Source organism: Oryzias melastigma, linkage group LG3, assembly GCF_002922805.2.
Source record: "Oryzias melastigma strain HK-1 linkage group LG3, ASM292280v2, whole genome shotgun sequence".
Classification (NCBI taxonomy): Eukaryota; Metazoa; Chordata; class Actinopteri; order Beloniformes; family Adrianichthyidae; genus Oryzias; species Oryzias melastigma.
In genome coordinates, this window is record NC_050514.1 from 25,713,366 (window position 1) to 25,736,058 (window position 22,693).

A 22,693-nucleotide genomic window follows, 5' to 3' on the forward strand; every position below is an offset into this window, starting at 1 on the left:
CTACCATTTAGGCACGGGAACATATTATTGCTATTTTAAATTGAAAGGAAAGAAAGGATGCACCTGGTGCCTAATTCAAACAGCTGTTTTTAGAGCATAACATGCCCAACTGTCCAATCAGTGTGTGACCTCGCGTCCCGTTCAGGCGACGTTTGTGTTTGAGCACTCGGGGCATTGCTCCTAAAGCGGAGGACACGACAGGCTAAAAGTTCTCACACTGAGGAAAGTGGTTTGCTTGAGCACGAGATGTAGACACACATGAGCAGCAATATAAATTAATGAGTGTGTAAAACTGCTGTCTAATTTCAACAAACTGACTCTTATTCAAACATCTTTCTCAACAAAATCAGAACTGCTGTGTTTGTGGTGGGTCGTTTCTGACTATCTGTGAAATGTCAGCTTATCAATGCTGTTAGATGACACAGAATATTAGTTTGCAGTCAAACAAACCATTTCTGTCTTTGTACTACAGAGTTGCAGCTTCCTTACAAGGTGATCTCTGCTGTAATGCAGAATGAATATTTGGGTTTGATCACAACAGAGTTTATATTTCTTAAGTGTTAACACATTCTCAGTTATAAATACGGCTGAAGCATGGAAAAGTCACATGACACTCCATGTTGTGAATATCAAATAATGCTCTACACAATCAGTAATCAACAATTATTTATCAAAAAATAGTTTTTTTACAGAAAAAACAAATGGAGACCATTTAAATTAATATTTTCTGTCATAAAAATCAAAATAATGTTAACAAACAGGAGATGTGAACAGGAAAAATCAAGAATCCTGCTTTTACCGCTCTGCTCTATGAACCAGGATGTTGCATGGGGTTTTGCAGTGGGGGAATTTAAACTGCTCTTAAAGCAATGTGTTTTCTTTAAGAGAGGCCTGTCTGTCTGATCTTCACGCTTCACTGTTAAGACCTGTTACTTCGTCATATTGTCAGACAAAAAATATTGTGTTTAGACCATTGTGGCTCCTGACAACCAATCTGGTGAACTATTTTTTAATGCTGTGTGATTTTTCAATCAGAACACTGAGGGATTTTTAAAGTTTCTCCATTCTCTTATCTTGTTTTCTGACTCTGTTTTCAGTTTTTCTCTCCTGGGAAAGCTCAGGGGCAGCCTGAAGACTCCAAGCTGAGATGCCTTCAACATCCCGAGTCTCATCTCCAACAGATGTTATCATCCCATCATCCCCTGACCTCATCACTTCCATTCTTCAGACAGCTGCCCTCGCCAATCATCGTTGTCATTTTGTGCAGCTACCACATGTTGAATTCGTTGTTGGAAGACCAAACATGCCAGTAAATAACATAACATTCCTGATAGTGAATAAAAAAAAAATGTTTTTTGAACATTTACAGTCCTAGATAATATAACAAAGCAAATTATCAATGACATTAAATATTTGAGTCTCTAGATTACTCTGTTGCATTTGAAGTTAGAAGTAAATTTAACAGATTTACTATCATAATTTGAAAATAATATATATTTTTAAATCTATTTTCAAAGCTTTATTTCGTTTTTAGCCAAAACCAAAACGCTGTCTAGGGCTTAGTTTCTGCAAAGCAAAGAGTTCACAAGAAATTCACTGGTGGGGAGGAAGCATGCCCCCTTTCCCATCACCCATCTGTTTACACACTCTTCCGCTAGCTTATAGCAACTCACACCCTCAACCTAACATTACTGGTGTAACAAAAATGGCGAGACACCAGAAACCAGCTCAGATGAGGAAAACAAAGACGTTCATGGATCTATTGGTCTGCACATGGATGCATCAGAATGGAGTTCTGGAGCATCACAAACACAATTTATAAAATCCACAAGGACAAATGATTAATAAAATCCTAATAATTTTACATGTTTTATATATTTGTGAACCACTGTTGAAAAACAATTGGATGAGTGGTGAAATGTTTCAGGAAAATGATTCAGATTTTAAGTCCAGATGGTATAACTAAACTTCAAGATATCACCAGGAAAATTGTGAGAAACATATCATAAGAACATGTTAAAAACACCAAAATCTCAATTTTCATTGGAGTGGGTCTTTCAGGTTAACTTCTCTAGAAATATGTCACATAAATATATTTTATTTATCAAATAAAATGATTTTTTTTCCTATAACTTAAAAAAAGTATATCTAAAACAATGCAATTTAAGCAGGTTGACTTCCTAATTGAACAAACCTAAAACACACAGAAGGAGGAAAGAGGGATGAGTTTGTAGGCATGTAACATCAGTGGGGGAAAAAAAGTGTCAATGCTGCTGAGCTGCACAATCACAATGCAGTTTTCCATCAAAGTGTGGAAAATAAGTATTACTCAAGAGTTCCAGCAGCAATGCATTAGCATACTTTGAGCAGCAAGTAAATATATATTTATTTATTTATCGTCATCTTCTTTCTTCAAGATTGTAAGACGATCTCACAGCCCTCGCCTCTGCCTCACACTGAAGTTTTGAACACTTCTGCTGGTAAATGTTAAAAGACATCTGCAACCCACTCAAAATACATAAACAGTAGACTGATTTGAAATGAATTTCTGACAAAATGCTGTATTGTCTTGCAGTCAGTCAGGGAAGGTCTGCACTGAGGACTGTGGGATTCATTAGTTTTCAGAAAGCAGATGAATCACCGTGATCTCACTGACCTCTTATTTGTTTTTCTCTCACTTATTCCTCACTTTGCATCGCCCGCCAGTGAACTTAAAAATGCAGCAAGATGCCTGCTTATCATTCAGCAGCATGAAAACAGTGGCAAACAATTGAACTCATAAAGGGAAAATGGACATGTAATTTACCTTTTCAAAATAAATATGAGCAAAACTTCATTTAGCTACAATGTTGCTCAGCATTGTTAAACAATCGCTCCTGCATTTTCCCTGCAGCTGCAAAGGCAAATGAGCTGGCAAGAAATTCTGTTTTAAGAGAAAATTATGGCCTTTGTGTGAGTGGGTCTTTATCTTTCAGAGCATGGTGGGGGGGTAGAGCAACCCTTCCTCAGGCTAAGACTACAGTTGAGGTTTGAACCTACTTGAGTATTAGCATATACACCCACAGAGTCACAAAAAATTTCGTCACATCTCACGCTGGCTGTGCCATGAATATAAATGGCAGCTTTTCTTTTGGACGTTTTCTGCAAAACAGACAGTAAAAATGTTCATGCGTGACCAGATCCAACATTCTCACTCCATATATTCAGTATAATAGAATAATAAACATGCAGTATATGCATGACACCAATCTGTAGTGAACAATGCATGACTCATGTCACCATCTTAAAGGAATTGTATTTACTTATTCACTTACACTGCAGATTCAACTCCAATGAAAATCATGTTTTTGGTGTTTTTAACATGTTCTTGTAGCATTTTTTTTCTTATAATGGAGCATATGTATGTAATAGTTTAATCAAAGCTGCATTTCTGAGTATTTCTTTATTGGATCAGGAGTAAGTGAAAACCAGAGGTTTGAAAACCTCCGGGCTTGTGAAGCAGCAACTGGCAAAGTCTCCTTTCTCTGCTACAATTCGGATTCATCCACTTGTAGACAAATAGATCAACAAACGTCTTCCTTTTCCTCGTCTGAGCTGCAATCTGACTCAAATCTGTGCATCTGATTTTTTTTTTTTTTTTCTGCACTGATGTTAGCTTGGGGATGTGAGATGCTATAAGCTAGCGGAAGAGATTGTAAACAAAGGGCTGATGGGAAATGAGCTGAGCCAAGAATCCAGAGGCAAATTTGTAATGAGTTCCTGCTACTCTGCTGAAAATATATATAAAAAATAACATAACATTTTGGCTAAAAACTGCATAATTATAATTAAATTTCCACTGGGAACAGTTTTGAACTAGGAAAAAAATAGTTGCAGTGGAACTTTAAATTAAAAAATATATAGAAATGTATATATATTTTATATATAGAAGACATGACGTATAGAAATAACTAGTGATGGGCACTTTGATTCTTTTTTGAGAGCCAATTCTTTCAATTTGACTCCTGGTAAAGAATCGGCTCTTTCGACTCTTGATTCTTTACAAAGGATTTTTCGTGGACCTTTATTTTACCAAAACTTTGCAAAAAATAATGGTTTGCATGTTAAAAAATGCTTTAATGTGTAGTGTATTCAGGGGACTCAGCCTTGGAATTGCGAATTTATTTTCATTTATTCCATAACGAGCCTTAATTCTTTAAAATATTTGAATCAAATGTTGGCGTGGTAGTTCTTTTGTTATGATTACTTTTTACAACTTAATTTATTGTTTTAAATAATTAAACAACAGAGCATATAACATTAGTTTTTTTCTTTTTTCTGCTCCTCTTCATTTATAAAATTGTATTTTTCAGATATTTGATCTTGTGCTGCTGAAATGTGCTGCACACAACGCTGAAATCCCAATGCAGGATCTCAGATTACGTCTACTCTATAGTATTGATGTTTGGGTGATTGCAAATCACAATAGGTTTGAACCAGCAGGAAAAAAAAAAAAAAAAGGTAAAGAATCGGCTCCCATCATTTGAGAGTTGCTTCTTTTGACTCCCTACCAGGCATGACCCATCACTAGAAATGACACCTATCGGGGCTACAAAAGGGTCGACATTTTGTAAAATTAGGAAAACTTCCATTATTTGTCACATTATTTACTATAACTTTAATTTTAAATCGAGTTACCCCGGTGAGAGAAAAATACACTATTATTTCCCATGTAAAAAACACATCTTTTAGAAATCTTCTGCTCAGGGGAGCAATATTTTTATTATTATATCTGTTTTTCTTCACAAGTTTGTTTTGACTTGATGGCTGGAGCTTTTATCACTACGCTTTTGTGTCAGAAAAGATGAACCTGCAGAGGTGCACTGTGCAACCGTCAGGGCGCTGAGCCCGGCGCAGACAAGAGCAAAACTCTGTCAACCTTTCAGATATGCATGCCTGTGTTTGAACAAAGAGTAGGCTTACACCAGAGAATAATTGAAGAGATCATGCAGTACCTGCTTTTCTTCCTGCTCGGCAGTTCCCCAGTCTCCAAAGCTTTTGCAGACAAACTATCCCATAGAGGAATCAAAAAGACAAGGAAACAAAAAATCACAAAACCAATAAGCAGCACTGAAGCTAAATTAGCCATGCCTTTCTGGGAAACAATGGCCCTGAAGGTACCGACAAGGGAGACCTGTTGTGTTTCAAATCCATCTTTGGCACAAAAAATTTGCTTTTTTATGAAAGTCTACAAAGATGTGATTAGGAGGGATATAAATAAATATTGGAAACAAAGGGAGCGGTGCCAGATGTTCGTGTTACTATCAAAACACAACTATCCCCGAAGACCATTCATGCTGACAAGCGTCAGGGGTAAACACACGCACATGCACACAAAACAAACAGTGTATAATCCATCAAAGCCGACTTCTGCACAACCTAGTGGCCGCAGAAGTTCATTGTGTTCATTTTGACAAACCCCACTGGAGTGGCTCCTATTAAGTAAGCTTTTAGTGTTTTATTTTTGAAAAGTTTCTTTAGAGTTCATAATACACTTTTTCCATTGTGAAAAAACATGTGAGAAATTTTATTTATATATATTTAATAGATAAATGTTTTTGAAAGTATTTTTTCCTTTTATCGTTTATTAACCTTTTACAATCTAAGAATATTTTTTTTATTTTAATTTGTTAAACTCCAATATCAAATCACAGTTCAGGCTCAAGTAAACATCAACCTTCCAAAGATGTCTCACTTTTACATGTATGAAACAAGCAGCTAATTACTTCAAACACCAGCCTGCAGCACTTGTTTTCATTTATTTCACACATTACCTGCCATATGCATTTTGCTATTTCTACACGACAAGACCCATATAAATGTCAGCTATATGAGGTTTAATTATAAAGTAGGCCAGCCGTGCATTGATGCTGCATTCCCATCTGCATTGATTAGACCTTTCTGTGCACAAAACAGACAGTGCAGGTAAGAAAGCATTAACGCTGAACACACTCGATTTGTGAAGAAGGAAATTATTCTGAGGGTGACATTTAATCACTGCTTTGTGAAATGCCTGACATAGATGTATGGAAATCTGCTCAACACAGAGGGAAAAAGACAACTGGTGAACTTGAGAAAACTTGGAGACAATAATATATGGTAGCTAGTTAGTTTGATTTGTTTTTGTCCGCTTATGACTAACTGGTCAACCAAATGTGTGAAACGTGTTGGTCTACCGCAGAGAAAACAGTTATTTCAAACTATAATGAGCTTATAAATGAGCTTTATTATTTATTTTATATTTACATACATTAAACCATTAAATAAAAAAGACTTGACATGTCATCAAGATGTTAACATTTATACTTTACAATTTACATCTTAACGTTCTACTTCATTTATTACTTTTTGGTTTTTTTTAATACTGTCCTTATTTTTGTGGATTTCCACAAGGTTCAGTCCTTGGACCAAAGTTATCTTCAATATAGATAAACAATAGCTTTTTTTATGTTAACAAGGTTGAGATTAATTATATTTGCTGATGATATCAATATGTTTTGTCCAAGAAAAATATTGATTAGTTGCTGAATGTGGTTGAACAAGAATTTAATTTGATTAAGAAATGGTTTGATTATAATCAGCAATCTCTAAATGAAAATAAGACTCAATTTTTGATATTTTCTGGTATTAGAAAGGTTGGGAATGTTAAATTATATTTAAGTGGTACAGAGATACAATATGTTAAAGAAGTAAAGCTTTTAGCAGTAATAATTGATGATAAATTGTCTTGGAAAAATAAGTTTCTAGATCTATTGGTATTCTGTTTAAAATCAATATCTATAAAACATAAAGATTGTTTCTAGTTTACTGTTCATTAATTGTTTCGTATCTTTCATATTGTGCAGAGATTTTGGGAAATGCAGAAAAAACTATCATTGAATATTTATTTGGTTAAAATATGTAAAAAAAAAAAAAAAGTTAACAGAGCAGCGTATTGTGAATTAGAAAGTGTTCATAGAGTAAAACATAATTTAGTTCCAAAAACTATACAGAAACTATTTACTTTAAGAGTTATTCAGTATAATTTAAGAGGTCTATTACTTTGAACAGGTTAAAGTTTGAACCAATGTTAAGGTGAGAATTGTTTCAGTTCTCAGTGTCAAATTATGAGTGTATAGTTCAAATTAATCTCTTTTTTGTAGTTTAAAAACATCTAAAATGTATAAATAATTACAAAAAACGTTTGTAAAAGAATTTGATGTACTTGCATTAATTTGTAAAATGTTGCTTTTTACTTGATTTTATTGATTTGGTATGTTAAGGTGATCAGCATGGACTTGTAGAGTATTGAAGGATATGTATCTAATAAGCATCATACACTTCTGCCTATTCTCTTTTTATTGGTTGTTTGTGTATTCTGTACATTTTTTGTAAATCATCCAAACTAAACCAATAAACCTAAACCTTATGTCTCTTAAGTATACACAATATTTTTGGTGTTTCCTGTTCAACTTTGTGTCATCGCATCCCATTCCCTTCATTTTACAGTTTTATTTGTTTATTAATTTCAATTTTTTTTTTTTTTTTGCATTTACACTAAGATTATTTGTGTTTTTATTTCACGGCAAATGCATAACACTTTTTGTTAATATATAGATTATATAAATAGATTCAATGATAAATTATAAGTGTATCCCTTAATTGCTAATAGTCGGCTAATTCTTTATTGAAACGAACAGTAGATGATCAAATGATTGTAATAAAAATTTATATTTGAAATTGACTAAAATGAGAACTAAACATGTTGTAAATTGCTGTCTTGTAAAGAAGTTGTGTATTTGTTGAACTGTAGTTTTAGAAATCTTGTAGTCGTTTTGCATCAATGCTGGTTCAGCACCATGGACAGTTACAGAATGCAGCACCAGAAAAACAAAAGTTCTTTCAACAGCTGCATAGTTTTAGTATGTAATTTTAAGAACTATTTATTTCCTGTTTTTTTTGGGTAATATAATCATGAAAACTTACTTTGCATTTTAGAAATGATTAACAGATAAAAACAGGAAAAATCCAGCAAATTTTCAGTACCTTTTTTTAATACATTGTTTTGATAAACTAGTCAACTTTTAAATGGTTAAATACTTTACACTTAAAAACATTCTGTTTTAAATGCAGCTGCTTGAGCTCTAGATCACAGTAATTGTCTCCTTCCTTACAGTGTGTGTTGTTTCATTCATGGTTGACCATGTTCCAGGTATTCCCAACAGAACTGTTTCAGTTACATATTAAAATTAGCAGATACATGGTTTCTAAGGACCAGAGTTAAAAAGTGCTGCTGTAAACATAATTGTATGTTTCTCCATTCTTTTCAGGGATACTCCTCATGACATTTATACATAACACTTTTTATGGAAACTTTCTACATAATTGGTCAGATTCACAATTATGCAGCTATTTAGTGTAGTAGAGGAGAATGGTTCCACTTGGGTGTTATGAGGCCAGAACTTTTAACAAGTTATTTAATGAATCATAAATGTGCTTATAACTATGTCAGCTGATTAAAATGAGAAATCGTCATTACCAGTTAAATGTATTAAACATGTTTTAGATAACTAAATGTAGTTGTTTTAAGTGCTGACTTTAGTATAATGTTAGCATCTCAGAGAACCTAAAGTAGAAGATGTTTAGTCTTACACCAATCATATTTTGATCTATTGCTAAAGCATTGTCAATAGTCTTTTAGTTTGTGCCGTTTTAGTGTAAATAACGAAAACCTGTGTGGTTTTCTCGAAAATAGTTTCTGCAGAGCAGCAGTAGTTCATTAGAAATTTGCCTTTGAGTTGTGGGCGGGGTTGTTGGTGCAGGGTAAGCCCACCCACTATTTCCCATCATTCATCTGTTTGGTTTACACACTCTCCTGCTAACTTACAACCCCTCAGACCCCCAACCCTAAAATTAACAACAAAAACGTTGAGAAATATGTTGAAGCTTTTCAGCCATACAGCTTTGAGCCACATATTAGCCTGGAGTCGGAAAACAAAGACGTACAAGGATATATTCGTCTCCAAGCGATACATCAGAGTGGAGTTAGAGCAGGGAGCTTGTTGTTTGCCGTGTAGCTTCTATATTCAACTGTATTTTTCCCCTCCATTTCTGATTTACAATGATTTGAATAAATAAACACTCAGAAATGCAATTTTAAGATTAATTTTCTTTATATATGTCCTCCCTCGTGAGAAAAATGGCACAACAACATCTTTCGTGCTATACAGATGACCCCAGCCTTACAATGACGTGTTATCCATCCCACGACAAATGTGGATGAAGGTGGACAGGATTTCGAGTCTGCCACGGACACCACCAAATCAAAAATCATTGAAAAAAAAAGTTCAGCACACTGTCTTGTAGGGTCCAGATGAACCCACTCCCAATGTCAACATAACTTGTATAATTTTGACTAAATGTATTTTTATGGAGGGTAAAATATTGGAAGCTATTTAAGGTAAAGTCATTTTTTTCTTGAATAATATTTCTGCCTTTTTATTATTTATATTCATGTTTAAAAGTTAAGTTGTAAAAATTGGGATTCTGCTAGCTTTTTGGACTATTTACACATTTGCAAAAAAGATTTTTAGGTTATTTTGGAGTTTTGCTAATATTTCCACTACATGCTAGCTCTTTTGGCTGATTTAGGCTTTACTTTTTTTTTTTTTAGGTTGTTTTGGAGTTAGGTTAGTATTTACACTCTTGATATTTTGGCTAATTTAGGCCTTTTTTCAGTTTTTTAAGATAGTTTGAAGTTTAGCTACTTTTTTCCTGTTACATGCTAGCTGTTTTGGCTAACCTAAGTTTTTCGTCTGTTTGTTTTTTAGGCTAATTTCACATTTAGCTAATATTTTAGCTAGCTATCAACTTTAGTGTTTTCATCTATCAATTTCAGCATTTGTAGCTATCAAGTTCAGCATCTTCAGCTATCAGCATTAGCATCTTCAGCAGCTAAATTCAGCTAACAGCATTCACACTAGCATTGTAACAGGTAATGCTATATATCTAGTTCATAATCATGTTAAAAAGTTACAGTTTTAAAGTTTAAAAAAAAATAGTTTAAGAGTGTTAAATAAATGTTTATCCTGTTCAGCCCACAACCTAAGGTGTGTTTTGAATTCCGGCCCCTTGTGCGATTGAGTTTGACACCCCTGTTTTAGATGTTCTTATAAAACATACTTTCAGAAAAATTTGCAGTAAAAAAAATATACACAAAGAAAAAATATCCCTCAACATTAATTCTGTCATGGTAAAGATTAAGCACATCACTTCATCAAGAGTAAAGAAGAAGCACAGATGCAGCTTCTGCATCATTTAAACGCCCCTCTCTGCACGACTGTTCTACTCCTATTTGTCTGATCCTCGCTCATTATGCAAATCAGGGAGTGGGCGTAGTTTGTCCTCAAAAGTGCGATCTGACGTCACGGTAATGAGTGACACTTGTTGGAGAGGAATTGCGGGGGATTACTAAAAAAAAAGAAAAAAAAATGAGAGAACATAAAGCCATAAAGCATAAGATGAAATAAATAAGGCTGATTCCAAAACAAGGCAGCTTATAGGCTGCAAGAGGAACAGAAGAGGGGAGGGAGAAGAATCAGAGGAGGAGTAGGGAGTCAGGAGCGTATAAGGGATGGGGAGGGGTGGGGGGGCATGGTACTGTGCAGTTGACTAAAGAGAGATAGGAGGAATAGAGAGAGGGAGAGAGAGAGGGAGCAGCCCGCCGGCCCATTGAGGAAAGATGGCTACAGTCACTGCAAACGGAGTGCAGCAAGAGAATGGATTCAGCACCACGAACAGCGCCGGCAGGATGAACGGGCTCACCATCGGCCAGAACACCATTCCAATGAAGGACCACGACGCCATCAAGCTTTTCATCGGGCAGATTCCCAGAAACCTGGAGGAAAAAGACCTGAAACCCCTGTTTGAGGAATTCGGAAAGATATACGAACTCACCGTGCTGAAAGACAGGTTCACGGGAATGCATAAAGGTGGGTTGCCGCGCGCTCGGTGTTACTTTTTTATATTATTATTTAATTTTTTTTATTATTATTATTTTTTTTACGTTTTCTGACAAAAGCGTCCCGTGCCCAGCTGAAGGGCAGAGGGCAGGGGGGAAAGTGTGTCAATTTGCAGATGCACGGGGATGAGTGGGAGCCGACACGCGCGCGCGCACACACCGGAGGAACACGTGGAAGCCGATGACTTGCAAGTGTAGGGTTAATTGTTACCGGTCAGTCCACGTGAATACTACAGCTAAATAAATAAATAAATAAATAAATAAAAAATGTCCCCTTTTGTGTTTACATTGATGCTTCCTTGTTGAGTTAAGGGGGCGGGACTGGCACGCGCCCGGGATATTTTGCAGCTGCAAATAAATAAGATAACAAAAACAAAAACCCATCGAGCACAGAGCCCACGCAGATCGTCTGTCACATTGTTTTTTATTTTTTTTATTTTTGCTGTTTTTGTTCCGGGAGGAGGAGGGGGATGCAAGCCACTATCAGGCAATCAGCAGCGGTGATTAGGGTGCTTGAATGCCGCTCTGACCTTTTCGGGCGGGCTGATGGGCTTGCTCACTTTTCTCGGACGTCATTAGTTGTGGAGAGCGCTGTTTGCGTGGCAGCTGGATCGCATTGTCGCTCCGTGGGCGGGTTCAGGCAGGAAGTACAAAGCGGGATAATAGTAGAGGCTGAGACCCATGTCGCGTGTTCTGCTCACACACACGCACAACCCCAACACCCCCTCTCTATTGTCCCAAACACTGAGCTGCACAGACAAATAGCAATTAGTGAGGAATCATCAGTTTGGGTCACTGCTTGAAATAAAACCAATATGGATAATTTATTATTAACATTATTATTATTGCATCTGGACTTGTCTAAATCTAGATTAGCCAACTCTTTTTATATGATTGAATTGTTTCTACTTCTGTTATTTAAAATTAGCAAATGATGAACAAAATTCATTTTTTTGTGTGTTTTGATCACAGTTTATGATCATATTGATTAACTGAAGCATCCTTGTGTGAGGGAAGAGCGCCACCTGTTCCTCCAATCACCAACCTGCTTCCTCCCACTTTAGGTGCCCCCTCTTTGATCAATTCGCATCATTTTTTCAGTTGGTTCTCGTTGTTTACGCCTTACAAACCCTGAATGTCAACAGTCTGGAGGATGGTTTGCCATTGGAAGGATAATCCCGCTCCAAAGCCAGACTGCGCGCCCGTTCAAATCATCCTCCAACCAAGGCCACTACGATGCACACAGCATACCCACTTCATCCCGTGTGACATTCAAAGTCACTTTGGGGGAACGTAGGCGTGCACTTTTAATAAGATTTGACCAATGCATTATATGGATGAGTTTTTTTTCTCTTATCAGCCGGTCCCTCAGACCATGTACATGTCTCATGCTGCGTCGATGTGTGACATCTGTGAACGAAAACATGAGGGCAGACAAGTAAGAAAATAGGATTAGCGTGTTAAACAAAACAGAGGAAGGTGCACTGTGAAAGCAGATATGTCACTCAAAGGGAGCTCCGACTGCTGAGTGTCTTTGAACTGTGAAACATTGTTCAACTTTGAAACTCAATCCCCAAACAAACAAAAAAAAAAAAATAAGTTTAATCATTTTAAAAGAAAAAAATACATTTGAAGGACATCAAATGATGTGGGTGGAGGTTTAAAACATTATAACTTTTTACATTACATTAGGATTATAACATCTAACACAATGTTTTTGTTGCTGAAGATAACTCAGTCATCTTTAGAACATTAAAGACTCACGATGTCATAGTTAAAAGACAAAAAAATATATATAATTATTTTCACGTTGACTGTAACGTCTATGATCAATGACCTGATTGACAGGAAATTGTCTCCTTAATTTACAATTTCTTTAAAACCTCTCTGTCATCTCTCTGCATCCAGATTTGCTTTTAAAGCCTCAGTTCTTCTCTGCTCTCACACTGAGGTTTTTAGTTACATCTCGCTGAGGTTTTTTATTCAATTATTCTAAACTGTGATTCCACATTGCTTTGAGTAATAAAACAGACAAGGAAAAAAAATATCACTGTTTTTCTTTTATTTTTCTTTGGTATTCACTCCAGACAAAAAAAAAAATAATAATAATAAAAATATGGAGATGAATGGATATTATTTCTAGAATGTTTCTTGAAATGTGACTAAAGAATAAACTCCTATAGCAACATCACAACAAATTATGTAATTTGCATTGATAATAGGATTTTTTTAACCTGATAAACTTATATCAATGTAAAGTGTAAAATTATGTTAAAATAAAACTGTTTTATTTCAACTTTATGGTAAAATAAAAAGCATAAATCGCCTATTATAGTTGTATAACTTTTCTGGACAAGGATCACTTCAGAAAAGAGCCTCCCTCCTTGTTTCCTATAAAACATTTAGCTTTTTTTGTTTATGTAGAGGTTTAAAAATTATGTTTGGATGCTTTTTGGTTTACAAAAATGCATAATGTGCCACGGAATGATGGCGAGGTGTTTTGCTAAAGACTCAGGAGAGTCTTTTTGCCGCTACATTATGACACATTAAGCCCTCTGTTTTGTTTGTTTTTTTACACACCCTTATAGGAATATCATCATAAATTTGCTCTTATGAACTTGTAAAAACAAAGTTCAAGAATATTTTCTTTTTTGTCATAAATATAACTTGACATCCACTTAGAAATTCCTCTTCAGGCTTGGTTTTTGGTTGAGAAAGCTTTGGTTTGTTTCAGAGAAATGATGTATAAGGCTGTCAGCATCAGTTTGTAAACTATACCTAATGCATGATTTGCAGCTCTACCTTACAACCCGAGTCCTGTGACTTGAAATTGCACCACAATTATAGATTTAAGGGTGGATCAAAATATGTCATGTTTGCTTGTGACTAATTCATGATGTATGTGAGTTGCACTGCAGCACTTTGAACAGATGTTCCCCGCTTTGTGAATTCTTTCACTGGGCATTTTTGAGAATCTCCAGGGACGATTTGAACATCAAGGGAATTCTAGTTTTTTTTTTTTCTGCTCATTGCATATCCGGAGCTGTGCTTCCCATTTTTAAGCAGATAATTCCTCGCCGCCTGTAGTTTTTAAACACAGTTTCTTCTTACGTCCATTTGATTTTTAAGTGCGATGCCTTTTGTGTGTTTACAGAGAGGCTTTGGCGGTGCTCATCAGCGCGTGGTGCAGCCAGGTCGTGCTGTTTAACATCCATCATTTTGCTGAGCACTACATTATCATAATATTTAATGTCAGTGGCAGAGTGCATGCATTGTTCAGACATGCTGAATGTTAGTGGGGGGCAAATCTTTTGCTTGAGCGGCGTTATCTATCAATCCGTCTCTGATGCAGAGAAGAGGGACTGGGAACTGCGCCACACAGCCAGGAAGAAGAGATACAAAGAGTTGTTAAATATCCTCATCCATTCTCCTCTCCTCAGTTGGTCTATACAGTCTAATGGTTATAAATAGGAGGACAAATTGACGTGAAAAACTCTTTTTTAGGCTTTAAAATGTCAAAAGTAAGCCACAGCTAAGAATATGAATATTGAATTGAAACCCTTGAAAGGGCCCGGTTCTTTGACAGTTCCAGAATTTTTCCAGAAGAATTAAGTTCTTTTTCACTTTTTAATGGCAACTGAGTCACGGAGTCATGCCTGGATTTTATCAGCTGCAGGAGCACAGTGGAAGAAGTGCTGGACAGTGATTGACAGTTTGTGTAAGCTGAGTGACAGGTGTAGCTTAAGTCTACAGATGACCTCTTTGATCATTAGTAAAGGGACTATGTGCGAAGCAGACAGCTAACGGCTGTGAGCAGGCTGCTTCCAAAGTAAATGGAGGGAACCGCTGAGAGATGGAAAGATGCTCAGCTTTTAATAGAGTACCTTACGGGAAGTTTTTTATTTTTCTCCCCCCCTTTTCTCTTCGGGGTAAAAGTAATATGCGTGATTATTCCACTTTAATGAACATCTTGGATCAGGCGGAAGGAAAACAAATAGCTCATGATTTGTGGATTCTGAGCAAATTAATTGAAATTTGGCACACACTTGTTGTTAAGTTATTTCAGTTGAAGTACCTGGATTCCTAAAGAAAGCACAATTTACTCTTAATGCCTGGATGCAGGCAGCTGTGGCCGCATACTAATTTACATTTTAAAACAAATTGTTGGAAAAAAATCATTACGAGGGTGAAAAATTTGTAAAGTAATTACCCCAAACGTGTCCCACAAAAGCAAAGACTCATTTCACATTTTCTGCTTTCTCTTTGAACCACTTCGCGTAGTTTATTTTTTTCATTTACTTTACACACACAAATGTTTGAACTTTTGTTCCTTACTAAAATGATGGTGTGGTAAATTGTATTTGATTACCAAAGTATTATTTTCACCCCACTTAACCTGCTCATCACGACGAGTCAAAAGTTCGTCGCTGAACCACAGCCAGTGCTTGCTCTTAATTTGAAAATCTTTTCCACACTCAACTTTTCTTTCATTTCTTCATCATTTTCTCCTTTTAATTAAAATGATCGTACTCCCAGAATTTCTGTTCAATATTTGGTTAATTTAAGGGCTGGAGTGGATGATTTGAACTGCTGACTGTCAGCTAAAACTTTCTGAACCTTAAAGAACAACTTTAAGAAAAAAAAAAGCATTTTTATTTATTTTCTAATGATGATGCTATATTTCATCAAGGATTAAAATTCAGCCTTTTGTCATATTTTTCTGTTCTTATTTATGTGTATTTTTTAGCAAAACAGTGAAATTATTGCAATTTTTTGCTCTGCTGGATTATGAATGATCTTTGATTAAGTTTGGAGTCAAAATGCAATCTCTTCCCAATTAGTCCACCTCAAGTTTTGAACTGACAGCTTTGTCTGCTTTCTGCTGCTTCTCAATGTTACCTTCCCTAAAATGGCATCATTGATTTTTCTTTCAAGGTTTTTTTTTAAATGTTAAAATCTCACCTCCTTCACATGAAGAGTCAAATCCTGCTCTTCTTTATCCATTCAAACAACGGAACTGAGCCTGTTTCATCTACATTTTTTCCAGAACATTAAACTGTTAAATTTTACAATTTAATCATCCTAAAAATATTTTAGTATGTACTCTAAAACTATTTACATTATTTTATTATCATTATATTATGATTTTTTTTTACATTATTATGAAAATACAATAACTACACAACCTTCTTTGTTTGCACCAGGTGTTAAAAAGAAACAGTAACACTATTAATAAATATTACTGTTTTAGTGCTTTTATTGCACATGTAACTTTGGTCTAAAATTCTATTTTTATTATATTAAAACTTTATTTTATCCAAGAGCATTTTTAAATGCTGCTAAAATTGAAATGCCTTTTTAATATTTTTTTTTTAAACTTGTTTGCACAGTTCTCAATTTACCAGTCGATCCAGTATTTACCTATGGTCATGAGTTCTGGGTCATGACCGAAAGAACAAGATACCGACTACAAGCGGCTGAAATGAGTTTCCTCCAGAGGGTGGCCGGGCGCTTCCTTAGCGATAGGGTGAGGAGCTCGGTCACCCGGAGAGAGCTTGGAGTAGAGCCACTTCTCCTCCGCATTGAGAGGATCCAGTTGAGGTGGCTCGGACATCTGGTCCGGATGCCTCCTGGAAGCCTCCCTGGAGAGGTGTTCTTGCATGTCCCACTGGGCGGGGGCCCCGAGAAGACCTAGGACACGCTGGAGAGTCTACGTCTCTCATCTGGTCTGGGCACGCCTCAGGGCCCCCCCAGAGGAGCTGAAAGAAGTGGGAAGCCTGGACAACTTCGCTTGGACTGCTGCCCCCGCGACCCGGTCCCGGATGAGCGGAAGAAGATGGATGGATAGATGCATGCTTGCACAATATGAGGAGCCTTGAATTGACTGTACGTATGGATGTGTGTGTCTGATTCACCTATCTGGTTTAAGTTCATATTATTTATTAAATGCACAGTAGGATGACTTCACTGCATTCGATTTCATTGTATAATGTACAATGACCAAAAGTTATTCAATTACATTTTAGTAATATATGAATGTAAAATGTCTTGTACTTACACAATATAAGCAAATTGTGAAATATAAACCATGAAAAAAAAAGTTTTTTTTTTGCTTCAAAGACTTCTAAGGTCATTAGTGACATATATTAGTTATTTTTTTACGAGTTTTTGTGAGGAATAAGAAGCTGAAATCATGATAAAACGAAAATTTTCAGAGTAAAAACTGAACAAATTACAAAGTAAAAACCTGAAGAAATTACTTTTTTTTATATAAAGAGAAGTTTGTGAACATAAAAAGAAAATAAAGTGGTTTCAGGGGTGATCATTTAGTAAAGGTAAAATAAATAACCAATATTAAAAAGGATTAAATAAGATAAATCACAAACGTTTAATTAGTTCAGTTTGTTCTAAAGTTGAAACAGTCTCCTTTAGACAAAAACAACCGTCCTCCTGACATATTAATCCAGTCTTTCGAACATGCGCAAATGAAATGCATAAATGAAAAGGCACATGAAGGCCAACTTTTGCCTTCAAGTCCCATGAGTCTTTGCAGTGACATGTCCCCTGGGAGACTTTGTCTTTTTTTTTTTTGTCTGGAGTTTTGTAATGTAGCAAAGGATGACGAGTGTTTCCTCAGGCTTCCTGAATAGCTCGCTGTGTTGTGTGGTACACAGTTAAATCAGTGTCATTTGGGGATTTTTTTTTTTTTTTTACTCTTGAGCAGCCGCGTAGTTGTGAAAGCGGGTGAAGGTTGTTGTGAAAGGAAGCTCTTTTGGCCAGGTGCCAGAGCGTACTGCTGAGTTTTAGGCATGATGGTTGCTAGGTGTGCGTGGCATCATCTGAATGTGTGAGAGCCGGTGTGTGCATATGTGAGTGTTTGTGTGTGTTCTCCCATGGGAATCCTTGGCAGTAGGTGTGACATGTAGTAATGGGAAATTATGCTGCACGGTGCAAAACCTCTTCTGAGCAGGGTCACCCATTGTCAGCTCTGCCAAGCACGAAACAGAGCAACAACTCAACCTTTAATGAAAGCTGTCACATTTTTGTCAGAGATGTATTTACTACGTTCCAGGCATTTGCATTCCGCTTCCTGAAGTTTCTAATCCAAACAAAGTCCCAAGAGATGTGTGAGACCACAGTTTCAGTCCATAATCATGCCGACACATTTATGGTCTACAATAGCAATCATTCATAGAAGCGCATTATGGTTTCCTGCCTGCAAGTCACAGCCTTTTTTTCCCACTACTACTACTACATAAGTTCAATACAAGGAACTTTACAAACTTTTTTCTCATTAACAGTGAATATATGCATGATTTCCCAGGATCAAATCTGAATGGGGTTTTACATAAAAAAAAAAACCCTTCAATTTTAATCTTATTTCTGAAGCAGCGTGTTATTTTCTCTGAGGGTATGGAGCTATTAACTTTTGAAAGCAACATCCAGTTGAAGGCGTGTTTGAATTCCAATAGCTTGTGGCCAAATATTCTGGCCATCCGTGGAATACAATAACCTTAGTCAAATCCTAAACAGATGGATACACATGGAAATGTTTGAACGCTTCAGTCAAAGTTTGTGAACAACTTTAAACCCTTCAAATACATATAGCTGTTTTAAACTTCCACTCATTTTTTTATAATAAAAGCCTGCCAAGTGGTGTTTTTTTAGTCAGAATAAAAAAACTTGTGTCGTTTTCTAGGACATAGTTTCTGCAGAGCGGCAGCACTTTATCGAGAATTCGCCTCAGAGCTGTTGGCACACTCCCACTAGCTTACACCCCCTCACAACCACAGCCTTACATTACTTGTATATTTAAGGGAATATTGGAGGTATCCAGCAGCTCGGGTGAGACAAAAACGGAAAACAAAAACATCCGTGGATCTAGTCCAGGGGTCTGCAGCCTGCGGCTCCAGAGTCACATGTGGCTCTTTTCTCTCTTCATGGTGGCTCCTTGGCCAAACATGCATTAAGTCATGGAGACTGCTGACCCAGCCATGACGACCATCAGAGTCAGCAGGCCCCCATAACCAAAATTACCTTAAGAAAACAAATAAACAAAGCCTAAGACTACCAAGCTCAAACTAAAGTAACAAAACCCAGCAGTATAAGACTGTTGAGGACAAAGAGGGGAAATAGAAACAAAAGAAGTTATTTGAGCTTTTGTCACACGTAAAAAAAAAAAAAAATTGAGAGATGCTAGGTTCCTTTTATATTTTTTGCTTTTGTTTGTGCTAAAAAAATAGACATAATTCATATCTATTATTTAAAGAATAGAAGGTCATGAATGGAAATCAACATTTTTTAAATGCTAAAGTAAGGCTATGTGGCTCCTTCTAGGTTTTTATCAGTAGAAAACGAGCCTAAATGGTTCTTTTACTGTTAAAGGTTGCCGACCCCTGATCTAGTCGTCTCGGCAGATGCATCAGAATCAGGGAGCTTGTGGCTCGCCGTTGTAGGTTCTACATCACATCTACAATCTTTTTCCAATGACATTTGTCTTCTGCAACTCTCTTTTTTAATTGTTTTAACAAACATTCCCTAAATTGTCTTCAGCTCACCCAAAACTCTTTGACAAGTCTTTAAACAAGAACCAGTAAACACACTCCTCTTTTATCTGCTTTGCACTGATTCCCTATTAAATTTTTAATCGGTTTCAAAATTTTACTTTCAATTTCTAGACCGTTGCATGGTCAAACCCCGACAAACATCTCTGACCTTTTAACCCCATACTCTTCAGCCTGATCCTTGAGATTTTCCAACTAACATCTCTTAAGCATTCAGAGCACAGTTTAAGACTAGAGGAGATCTTTCCTTTCAAACATTCTTTGGGACTCCCTCCCATTTTTGCTGCATCAGATTGTCTCCGTTGCTTGTTTTAAATACCAGGTCAATATATTCTTATATAGATGGGTTTTATTTGATTTTAGTAATTGTTTTATTTTGTTCCAACTTTTACTTTGACTCTTTGAAGGCCTTGTAAATATTGGATTTTACTACTACTCTGTGTTTTAGTTTGATTTTATGCAGTCTTTTTGTAAAGCACTTTGTGATTTCCTTCTGTGAAAAGTGCTACAATAGAGATACAGTATTTCCCTTTTATTCATGGAGGTTAGGAACCAGAGACATATGCAAATACGCAAATACGAAGAGTCAGCTGATGCCATTTCTCCATGCGGGGGCACACTTTTCAGTTGGTAGCAATTCAGGAACTGGTAGGATGAGCCTTTGGCTTGCTGTGTACATGTGTGTGTTTCCACAAATATGTGAAATTGCAAATAATGAAACGTAGATAAGCAGGGGAACACTGTATACTATTCTGTTCTACTCTAAGTGGACGCATCAGAATGGAGTGGAGGAGGGAGCTTGTAGTCTGTTGATTGTAGCTTCATCGTCACTACAAGCTTAACTGCATTTTTTTGTCAATGATATGAATGAAGAAATATTTAAAAAATGCAATTTCAGCCATCATAGTCTTTATTTATATCCTCCATCATGTTAAAAACACCAAAAACAAGATTTTCTTTGGAGTGGGTCTTCAAATAAAGCTGTTTGAACAATAAAAATATAGGGTATATGATCAATGTTGTAGGTTTATTTGTGTACATTGTGTGAGTTTATTTCTTTTCAAATCCTAAAATCCACTGATTGTTTTTTCTTAATAAAATAATTATAATATTTTTGGTTTTCGGTCTCCTAACTGGGAGTATCCCAGAACATAAGGTCTGAGCAATACCCCTCTTGAGTCTAATAATCCTTGAACTGTGTCCCGTCTCTTTGTTATTATAGGATGTGCCTTTCTAACATACTGTGCCAGAGAGTCAGCACTGAAGGCCCAGAGCGCCCTGCATGAACAGAAGACTCTGCCAGGGGTAAGTGCGCCCAGTTTGTCCTCTGTCATAGACTGAAGCTCTTGGGATCGCCAGCCCAGAAACCTTACCTGACATAGGAATTATTTCACTCTCACCAATGGGTTGCAGCTCATTGTAAAGAAGTATACATACAAACAAAAGATGTTTTTTTTTTTTTTTTTCGAACACACACACCCTTTAGACGGACACACCCGCGGACATACTTAAAGAGCCTTAGTGGCCTATCTCACCCTGCAGTGTCTTATTACACTAATCACCCCGCCAGAGATGTTTGATAAGCGCTCCTTCATAACAACCCACGCCGTCCTTCCCCTGTCCTCTCACAATATGGCTGCCTCACACTCTAATTGCCTTGAGGAATCCCGCTCTCATTATCACATATAATCAAACAGTAAGTATAAACAATCATTTTTACCATGTATAACACCATCTGGTGTTTTTGTTTTTAATCCGTTGTTATTTTTTCCCTGCTCATCTTCCATCACTTGCCTTTGGCAAGCAGGTAACTTTTTCAATTAAAATAATGGCCTCTTCAAATGACACAAGTAAAGCGTTCAGTAGTGGGCTCTTAAGCTCACCCAGGAGGGGGCCCTCAATCTGGGATGAGAGTGAGCTTGTGCTGTCGATCTACGCTTGATGTGTGGGAGGGAGATTCGACTCCAACATCGGGGGGGATCATTGAGGTGTGATTGAATTACGCCTGCGGGCCCCCAACAAGGAGAAGTCCTTGTAGTGCCCGGTTTCTCGCCGGACTGCTCGGTCCATCTTATTGTTTTACCATTAATACAAACTCCCAGATTGGGATTTTAATCAGAACCTGAGGATATCCTGCTCTATGTCAAGGGAAAACAGGAGAAAGATAAAGGAATTGCAAAGAACTTAAGCTATGAAGACTGGTTTGTGAAAAGGGGGGCAGAGACGCCTAATGCATTTCTCATATTGTTCCTGACTGTTAGGTTAATTAGTTGTTTGTACTTGACTGCATATCATAGACACATCAGTGAACGTTATGCACTTTGGAAGACCGCTGTGAAAGTATCCCTGGGAGTCTGGCCTCCCCAGCTCCTTCCTACCTCCCGCGGCTTCATAATGAGACGATTGGCGTGATCGTCCTGGATTGGTGTTCCTGTCTTTATTGCCTTCATGGAGGGACATTCTTGTTTGCCTTCTATCAAGTAAGAGGTTAATGGCATGTTCTGTGGGGTTTGAGTAAACATTTCCCCTGTACGGCTCACAGCAAGGGGTCAGTGCAATCTCAGACTGAGCTCAGCCTGAATACAGAAGACTAATAAAGATGTTATGTCTTACTCTCTGAGTGTTGGGTTTGAGACACACAAAGAAAGACATGGAGACAGGGAAAGAAAGAAAACAAGGGGGACTGCAAGAGACGGAAACAGAAAAAGACTGGGAGAGGTGACATGTCTGGACAAGCCTCGTTGTCACTGTCACAGCCTAATGGGTTGAGATGCTCAGTCGTATAATGCTGCCATTTCTGTAGCTTCTTCACACAGTGTTGCAGAGATGATTGTGCAGGCCAGTTGTGGCTGTGTGATTGTCAGCCAGCCAAATGTACATTTTGTTCCATCCAGACATGTGGCATTAAAAAAAAAGCTTTGCTCCGTCTCTCAAGAGGATAGATAGGGCAAAAATAATACAAACATTGCCTGAAATACTTTGTGGCGTGGGTGGTGAATCATATTTGCAATAGCAGTGTAAGCTCTGTAAGCTGTCATTATATTTCCTATTTTTTTCCTTCACGCAGGTGAGACACAGAAATTATTCAGCC

General features: G+C 36.9%; 1 protein-coding gene across 7 annotated transcripts in view; it reads left to right on the forward strand.

The window, feature by feature from the left end:
* The first annotated feature begins 10,073 nt into the window (after positions 1–10,073).
* The window catches only part of si:dkey-205h23.2 (CUGBP Elav-like family member 4), a 174,778-nt gene continuing 162,158 nt past the window's right edge, over positions 10,074–22,693 (forward strand). For all 7 annotated transcript variants that reach the window (XR_002921667.2, XM_024294949.2, XM_024294952.2 and 4 more), the window contains exons 1-2: positions 10,074–11,009; positions 20,825–20,907. Coding sequence is in view for 6 of the 7 variants with exons in the window: in XM_024294949.2 (XP_024150717.1) it covers positions 10,760–11,009; positions 20,825–20,907 (333 nt within the window). In the remaining variant the exon portion in view is untranslated. The remainder of the gene's footprint in view (positions 11,010–20,824; positions 20,908–22,693) is intronic.